General features: G+C 36.9%; 1 protein-coding gene across 3 annotated transcripts in view; it reads right to left on the reverse strand.

Annotated features, from left to right (window-relative positions):
- Arap2 (ArfGAP with RhoGAP domain, ankyrin repeat and PH domain 2) overlaps positions 1 to 10,101 on the reverse strand; it is a 160,097-nt gene that overhangs the window by 48,237 nt on the left and 101,759 nt on the right. For all 3 annotated transcript variants that reach the window (XM_029545277.1, XM_021211156.2, XM_029545276.1), the window contains exon 20: positions 3,142 to 3,305. In XM_029545277.1, coding sequence (XP_029401137.1) covers positions 3,142 to 3,305 — 164 coding nt within the window. The remainder of the gene's footprint in view (positions 1 to 3,141; positions 3,306 to 10,101) is intronic.

The raw sequence follows: 10,101 nt of genomic DNA on the forward strand, positions 1-10,101 counted from the left end.
TTTCTTTCTTTCTTTCTTTTTTTGCTTCTTTTACCAGCTTAACTTCCAACCATATTTTGAAATCCTGCTCTTCAATCTCAATAGACGGCATTACTTTCTTCTTACCTTATGCCAAGTCAGAATCTTTGCAACTCATGCCATTTAAAATATGTTAAGAAGTCAGTCTTCTTTCTGTTCATATGCTATCATCTGTGCCTTGTACTTCTTCATTATGTTATACAGTTCCCTGCCCCTATTCTTATGCAGGACAAATGAGTCCATACAATGTCAATGATGTGGCAAAACATATAGGCCTGTTAGTTTTACTGTCAAAAGCCTAAAAAAAAATATACTTCTATGCATCTTTCCTAATGCCTCTAGGGAAAACTTACACAATTTTATAATGATGTATTAAATTTTTTCTGGAACTGGCCATTCCCTATCTTTTAACTCTATACTTTAAGCACAGTGAACTCCACACACACTTTTCTAAATAAACAACCACAAAGCTGCCTATTACACCCTCTACTCTGGGATCAACTGCTATGCCCAGTTTAGAACAATGAGTCTCTCTACCACAGAATCTTACATGCTAAGATGCAAATACCTGTCTATATGCTTGCTTCTCAACTATAAATTTATGATGCCCTAGAAGACAAGAAGGTAAGAATTAAGTCTTGTCTTCTACTTATATCTGTCAGGAACAGTACATGGAGAAAGTCAAAAGGCGTTTGGTGAATGTCTACTTACTGCAAAGATAAATAAATTCTATACATCAATTTTAACTATGTGCCTGGGAGACAATATTCCTCACTGAAAGCATTTCTAATAATCAATGCTTTAACAGCTTTACCAGACTGAATGACATTATAATAGAGCTGGAAAAATGGTTCAGTGACAAAAGAATTTTGATCCCAAGTTTGCAACCTTAAATTTGATCTTAGGGACCCACAAGACAGAAATGAGTCCTGAAAAACTGTACTCTGACCTATACACACATGCTATGGCATACATACATGTGCACATGCATGTACACACTCATGCACACATGCACATACAAACATTTAAAAGTACAGAAAATAATTTTATATAAACTGAAAAAAAATCCTCCAATCAATAATTACCACACTTTATTTAAAGATTAAGTTCATAATACATTTTGAAATTGGTAAAGTTCAAAATTTTAACATGAAGAGCACAGAAAATTGGCCTTTATATTTTAATCCAGATGTTAAGATATTCAAAAATAATTGCTATTATAGAGACTTCCAGGAAAACACTTGCATCCTGTGAGCTCTGTGCAGTACCCAAGTTCCTATCAAATCTTTATGTTAATGAGATTTATGTTATGGTAATAAAGGTTTTATCCCATATTCTGCTTAAAATATAAACAACCTTTATTGGACTATTTTTAGTTTAAAGCAGAAGTTAATACAAATTGTGTTAGTTATAAAGTTCTTAAAGTACAATCCAGTGCTTAATAATTTTAAATTCAAATAAACACCACAGGAACACTTGTGATTGAACCCAGAGAAACTTTCAATTGGTTACACGGGAACTCCTCTTGCTATCTTAATCATTTGTCAGCTTACAAAGATGCTATGCCACTCGGAAACTAACATGATGCGAAAGTTCCCCGTGAGTTTATGCCCTTCGCCACACAGTATGTGTGATCACATATCCCTGTGAGATGCAGCCAAGCTTAAGTGGATGAGCACAGTACATAAAGACAACCATTTCGAGTCCTCCATTAAACAGGGCAGCTGATAAGAACATGTACATGTACTATGGTCGCAAAGAAGTCCCCACGGTAAGACCTGAACGTACAGTTATTTGAAAGGTCTCAGTATACATTCAGCACAAACACAATATATATTTAAAAATATGTTGGGATTACATTTAAAGCAAAATACTTAAGGTGATGTGCCTGCCCAAAGAACTTAAATTCACATACTATAAATTTAACTTCCGAAAACAGCGTTACATCAAAGTACTTATTTCTGACATATGGTCATTTATTGTGCCATTAGCTTTATACATAGAATATTCACATATTTATTCTAGGTGAACTCTTCACTCTTGCTGAATGTTTCCTAAGAAACAAGACAATATTTTACTAAGTCTTTCTTACTACCCATGTGTGTCTTCTTTTCAAGTTAAAACACCCCAAATATCTATAATATTAATAGAAGAAAATATTAATACCACTTCAGAAATACTAGGTCTATCACTTCATTCCTCTCCATATTTTTTTATATATAAATGACATTTATCCATCATTTAAAGGTTGAAACCACAACATAGTCAAAGTACAGGTCAAGGTATATATAAGCAAGCAGTAGAACATTGTTCTTACTTGCAGTAAGGCCCTGAATGTGAACCCAGAACCACATACATACACATACATATACATATACATACATACACACACACACACACATACACACATACAATAAAAGTTTCTATCGTTTAGAAATTTGAATGATGTATACAACTAAGAACGAATTTGAGGATTCATAATAATTTGAAAATCAATACGAAGATAAAGATTATTTTCCAGGTAAATCTGTAAAACCCACATTATCACACAGAATTAAAAGGATACTTAACAAAATAGGTTCAGAGCCAATCCTTTTTGTTTGCTAGGCGCTCATAAACAAGTCCGTGGTAAATAGCCCAATTATTAAAATGAATGGCCACAGTTGATGTAAACTTCTGACCAGTAGCATGGTGAATGAAACAAACACACACATTTTGTGCTTGCTAACAGAAAGCACATCATTTTATATATTGTTCCCAGGGTTGCTATTTCTAAAAACCATACTTAAGCACAGTGAGCTGGTCTTGGCTTTGTTCTAGAACTTTTATCCCTAAAAACAGTCCTTACTATTTTTAGGGACATTTTTATACTATTTTATTTAGTGGGTTCCATAGCATTTTTGTGGGCATGAAGGACCTAGGCAACCGTGGGGAAGTATTACCAGGATAAATGTGTTGCTGGAGAAAGGGGCTGGCAGGCTGAGCAGCAACTGAACTTTGAGGTTTCACTGGTGTACTTACAAAGGGAAAGGCACTCATTCGTTCCCATGGAGGTATCACTTAGAAGCTATAAGAGTGATACCCTAAGTTCTAGGAGTTGAATAAACATCCTGTGATACTCACCATACTGTGTAACAAATGCTATGCAGCTGTTCACAATAATGGGGACGTCATTCTTGCAGAGCTGCTGATCTTGTAATGCGTTACCATCTGTACCTGCTGCTTTTTCAATTGCAGTATGCCAGACTGTGAAATCCAACTTGGTGTGCCCATGGATGTATAGTGTTCTGTGAAGTTTAAAAAGCATATCTTATTATAATTTTGCATTTTTAAAAAAAATTATTTTCAACATAAAATCCACATACATATGATCTTGTCTCACACATATAAAACAAAAACCAAAAACCAAAAAACCCACAACTTTCTTTCTTTTACCTTCCACCCTACCAGATGTGTCTCCCTCCCTCTCTCTGTTGTCTCTTAAGGTCACATAGGGGAAGCTCTACCAATTCAGTCATCCTCTCCCAATTTCCTAGGTCTCCAATTCCATCTCTAAATAATTCAATGCAAACTACTGTGACAAACATTGCCAGTGTCTTTAAATATATCCTTCACTAATAAAAAATGTTTCATAATAGTTAATTTCATTGCTTTTTAAAAAGGGGGAAGAAACAAAACGAACATGGTTTGGCTTTTCTTTTCAGATTTCCATTCTTTGACATCTTTCTATCCCCTTCTTGCTTTCTCTCTGAAGAGCTCCACTTTACACAATCTCAGTTCATCTACAGACTTCAGGGATGATCTAGATTCCTATCATTAGGGTGAGGTTATCATCTCCTCCACACATGTTAGTGACCCCTAAAGGGCACACACAAAGGGCACCTTGTTAAAAGCAAGGGCAACTGCAGAGCTAGGTCTGGTGGCACATGTCTGTATCCCCAGCCTTTGGGGGATAGAGGAAGAGTCAGGGGAAGGCAGGGGGATCAGAAGATCAAGATAAGCTAAAGATAAAGAGAGAATTCCTGACTGGTAGCAATTATATAGCAAGATGATGTTCCAAGAAAGCAAACAAAATACAATATGATGTTACAAATAGGTATTCCAAAAGGGAAACGTAGTTACACCGCTACTTCGTTCATAACTCAAATGAGATCTCAGTTTCACGGTTGGGGAATTGATCATGTCAGCACACAGCTAATCGCCCTGTAGATGTTCTATCTTTCCTCTAAAGCATGCTGCTAGGAAATACTGTATTTGGATTCCTTCACTATGGAACAGGAATGTGGAAACTCATTGTGATATTGTGATAGCCATCCGTTCTGGGAAATACAAGTCTCAATCTAACAGAGTCCACGTGAGTCTTCTGAAGTTTAGAATTCCTTACTGTAGCTTAGAATCCCTGCCAATCACTATAACATCTTTTCACATTTTGGTTATTATTGTTGTTCCTCTAATCTGTAATATTCTTCCTGGTGTTCATCTCTGTTGCTTCAGAACTTTCCATTTCTCCTCAAGATCACCAAAAACCCCTGACAGGATTATCTTCTTGATTTCCTCTTCTTTAACTCTATTCCTCACTATTACCCAAACATTATTTCAACAAGATGGGGCTGCTGACACCAGTTGGGGATACTTGTCATATCTTTAAAACTTTGGTTTTTAAATGGAAGGATCTTCAAGACTTGGCTTGCACTTTCCACTGCAATTCGGCAACAGCTCATCTTTGGCTGCACAGACGCCCACTCCTGACCAATGACATAAACCCAGTGAGGGTCCTGGATGAACTCTGATAGCTCCACACACTTATGGCCGTGGGCTCCTGTCTTAACCAATAGTTGCTTTGTAGTCTTTTTTTACCACCTGCTGCTCCCATACAACTTACTGGTCAGATGCCAAACTTTTTCATAGACTTTTGAGAAAAGAAATTTGATCTCTGCCCAAACCCAGTATCTAGCATTTACTGACATACATATTTTTCCAAATATTATCCTTGGTACAAAATTTAAAATGTGAAATACCAATACACCCAAGTATATTTACTCTAAGGCAGTTGTTCTCTTTTTAAGATTTTTTTTTATGTATGTGAATACACTGTTGCTCTCTTCAGACACCAGAGAGGGCATCAGATCCCATTACAAATGGTTCTGAGCCACCATGTGGTTGCTGGGAGTTGAACTCAGGACCTCTGGAAGAACAGTCAGTGATCTTAACCACTGAGCCATCTCTCCAGCCCAAGCTATTCTTAACTGGTTGCTTGCAATCCTATGGGGAATTGAATGACCCTTTTTCACAAGGGTCACATATCTGACAACAGGCAAATCAGCTATTTCCATTAGGATTCATAACGGTAGCAAAATTACAGTTATGAAGTAGCAATGGAGTAACATGGTTGGAGGTCAGTACAACAAGAGGAACCGCATTAAAGGGCATTAGGGAGGCTGAGGACCTCTGCTGTGAAGATACACTACAGGATTTTATGTTTCAGCAAAAATGGATACTTTGCAACAAGAAAAGAACAGCTGATGAAATCTAAGGGCTTCTGTGGGGAGTTGGGGAAGAAGAATGAAATCTTTCACATTTCCAAATTTCCAAACATCACTGACAGTGATTTAAGAAAAAGAAAATCTCCCATTTATTTTTTTCCTTTTTTTTTTTTTTTTTTGGTCTCTCCTGACAATGGTCTTTCAGGAAAACAAAGCCAACACCAGCACTTGAACACAATTCTGGACTTGCTAGAAATACTTTTTGCTAACATCTGTGCTTGTACTCCTTGGCTTTCGCTTTCTGACATCTTCATCTATTGTTTTTATTTTCCACTCTACCAAAAACTGCCCAGACCCAAAGAATTGTATAATTCTTTTCTTTGAAAAATTCTGACAAATGGTCCAATAGTTCTACAATGTTTTAGCTTTTCCATTTATTGTACATCATCCAAAGCATCTTATTTCTGAGTATGTGTCTCCGTGAAAATATTACAGCAAATTATCTTCAGAAGTAGCAAGCGATTGAGTATAGAAACCTAGTGAAAATTCTGTTTTCCTAAATTCAGAAAAAACATAGTAACACCCCTTTTTCTGATTTTTATTTAACTAGATTTTTACTTAATAAATCAGTTGTTTATATGACTTAAAATCCTTGAAAATCCAATGGGGTGGATATTCTAATAGTCAGTGAAACATCCAAAATGTAGCAATGGTCCTTTAAGTCCAATACATCTCCGTCACTGGCTGTGAGTATCTCAGACTCTGAATTTTCCTTCTAGTCCAAAGAAATCCCACAATGGAAGGTTAGCTGTCTGCTTGTGAACTAGTGAGGTACAGAAGATGTAAGGACATATTAACTCCTGTGTCAACTTGTCAAACAGTGAATCTTAAAATGTATCATCTACTACAGCCCATGGGATGCCTGACATTTCACTGTACTCGTTCAAAATCCATCCATTCTGATTCCTATTTAAACTCTAGACATACAAAGTAAGGTATCATAGCACATTTTCTATGCATATGCTGACCAACCTTGTATCTTCCAGTGCTATGAAACAACCGTTTTACATTTGGTATAAGAATTTTAAGAAAACATTCAACTCTGTATTCAATATCTTAAAAAGTTATTCTGATCAACTCTAATTACAGCAGATTTATATATTATTGGCAATTATCCAAAAATGAATCTCAGCCATATTTTTTTAAAAAGCATTTAATTTGCTATTATTAAGTCAGCTCAATAAAGTCTATAAATCAAGCCCAGGACTAATGTATAAAATTCTGTTAAAATTGCAAAATATAAATGAATTGGTGTTTATAGTGATTTGAGCCTAGTGAACTAAAAAGAACCTAAGGTCTCTTGAGATAAACAATCAATAAATCAGACTACATAAAAAACAAATTTATCCATAAATTACTAAAGCTCTGAAGCAAATACCATAAAAATGACTTAAAAAGAAAATAGCCTAAGTGTTTATAGAAAAATAAAAACTTTTAGATCCTCAGCAGAAATATGGTCATCAATCATTAAAATTTATACACATAAAATGCCAAAAGGCAATGTGCATGAGCTAGTCTAGAGATAATAAGTTTATATGTTTGTGTGTGTGCATGTTTGTACCTACATGCGCACGCACACACCCCCCACACACACACACAGATACAGCAATGTCAGAAGTTTTACAAACATTGAAGATGCAGCTGAAGGTTATACAACAAGACAAATAAAGCATTTTATAGAGAGCATAGATATTCTGAAATGACATTTGGTAATATGTATCAAGAATTTTGACATGAATTTGCAAAGTTCTGACAAGTAGTTCCAAGCACAAAACACTGTCACAAGTACATAATTTAAAGTGAAGGTAAAAATATCTGCTCCTATCCTCTGTCATGCCTGTGTACCTGACAGTAAGCAAGTATACAGAGAATCTGTAAATGCAGATAAGCTTGGGTCTGCCACATTTGGGAAAGGTCAACTCTGACTTGGAATGTATTATCCTACACATCTGGATAATGTATATACAAGTCAGAGAACATATCATTATAGACATGCATAAATTCTGTCATGTTTTCCAAAACATCAAACTGCCTCTAGTTAGAAAACTCATGAATATTTTGTCTCTTTCTGTTTTAAAAAGCTACAAGAAACAAATGATACAAATCAAAGTATTTACTCATCTCTTGAAGGGGAGGCATGTGGGACAGAGTTCTAAAGCATGTCACCTGTGTTTTGAAATGAGTGTTGAGCCAGAGACAGGCAGATCTGTCTGTCAAGCTCTTCATTTATGAAAAGCAAACTAAAACATAGAGATAATTCATTTGAGGCCCAAGAGTAGCAAAGGGCTGGCAAGCTTATTTATTTATTTATTTAGAGAATTTAATACATACACATATGTTTTGATCAAATAATCCCCTTTTCCCCTTTACAAATTCTTACCTACTTGCCCTCTGCCACCGCCCACCACTTTTTCCTCCCAACTTCATGTGCTCTCTGAGTCTACTTAGGGCTGACCATCTGTGCATGGATATAGGGCCATCTACTGGAGATGAGGAGCCTCTCAGGAGCCATGTCTCTGAAGAAAACAGACTCTTTCTCCTTTAATAGCCATCAACTGCCAGTAACACACTTCTAACTCACCAGCTGTTACTTGGTCCAGGATCCTGTACTCAAACAGTGAAAACCTAAACCCTTGGTCTTCAGTTCCAAGACATGCTCATTCCAGATGTGACCTTGTTGTGTCACTTCTCAGTGTCCTTATGACAGGATTAGGAAACACAGTTTCCTGAAGAAGCTGGGACCAAAGACAGAAGGGATGTAGAACTTGGTCTATTGGAACGCAATATGATCTATTTCTCTTCTTTAAAAAGAGAGAATCAAACTTTTCTTTTTTTTAANATTTATTTATTTATTATATGTAAGTACACTGTAGCTGTCTTCAGACACTCCAGAGGAGGGCGTCAGATCTTGTGACAGATGGTTATGAGCCACCATGTGGTTGCTGGGATTTGAACACTGGACCTTCGGAAGAGCAGCTGGGTGCTCTTACCCACTGAGCCATCTCACCAGCCCAAGAATCAAACTTGGTATGGTTGTGTAAGCCTTTAATCGCAGCACTCAGGAAATGGAAGCAGACAGATCTCTGTAAATTCAACAGCTGCCTGATCTACATAGAGAATACCCTGTTTCAAGTGACAGAGACACAGGCAGAGACAGAGACACAGGCAGAGACAGAGACAGAGACAGAGACAGCAAAGCACGTATCCTACCTTGCAAAGAGTTCTACATCGGCCATGGATACAACTGTAAGGTATCTTTGGAAATGTTCACTGTGTTCATCCTTCCTAGGTAAGCTCTCAAAGAATATATTAATCATCACTGCAAGCTTTTTGTTTCTAATGGGAAAAGATGAAGCATTTTATTGCTGTGAGTGACATTTACTCAGTAGATTTATAACACACTCACTTTAATTGTGTGCTCAAGACATCTTTTTACAAATGCCTAGCCCCATGTGGCTGCTACCAAAACCAATACATAACCATTTACAAAACTCCCTAGTAATTCTTTATAGTGAATCCCTTCTTCTCTCCATCATGCAGGAAAATCTGGTCAGTCCTCTGTCATTATGTATTAGATTTTCCATTTCAGTACTGTGGATCAAGCACATGGCTGCTAGCATGTGAGGCAATTGCTATACCTTTGAGATAGATTCTCTGCCCAAGAACACAGACTTGTACTAGTTGCATCATTTTCTATAAACGAAAGGTCATGTTACTCTTTTTCATCTGATTTCACTTACTCAGCATAATACTCTCACCACTTGGTTATGTTGTTAATACAGATCTGTTTATTATTAATTAATAGTAATTAATTGATGTTCTTCACACAAGTGTCCATCACACTGCTTATACATTTACTCACTAAGGAGTGCCTAGCCTCTTCCCACTTCTTAATTTTAGAAACTGACCTGACTTGAACTTTGTATTGTTAAGGCTGTGTGTAACTCACTAGAATATGGAATAAGTATCTATTACCTTTATTGTAAACATTTATCTGTCCCTGGGAGGATGGCTAAGTGAATGAGGTGTTTGCCACACAAATGTGAGGATCAACTTCAGCAGCCATGGGGAAGACAATGGGTATGGTGGCCTACCTGATACCGAGGAGGCAGCTGTGTGGAATCCCTTGGTAAACTGGTTAGATATGCTAGCCAAATCTTAGAGCTCCAGGCTTAGCCTGAGAACCTGCCTCAGTAAATAAAGTGGAGAGGGGCAAAAAAAGACATCCGAAGTCAACTTTTGTCCTCTACACATACCAGCAAACTGATATATGTGTATTGCACACATGTGTTTACATAGACATGTACACACACACACACACACACACACACACACACACACACACATATATATACACACACACACAAATAATATTCCAAATTTATGACATCATCATACATCTCATTGCTGCTTTAGAATCTTATTTTTTCCACTTTCAACTACCAATGTACTCTCTCTGTCTCTCTCCCTGTCTCTCTCTGTCTCTGTCTCTCTGTTTTGGTCTCTCTCTCTCTCTCTCTCTCTCTCTCTCTCTCTCTCT

Source organism: Mus pahari, chromosome 13 (assembly GCF_900095145.1).
Source record: "Mus pahari chromosome 13, PAHARI_EIJ_v1.1, whole genome shotgun sequence".
Taxonomy (NCBI): Eukaryota; Metazoa; Chordata; class Mammalia; order Rodentia; family Muridae; genus Mus; species Mus pahari.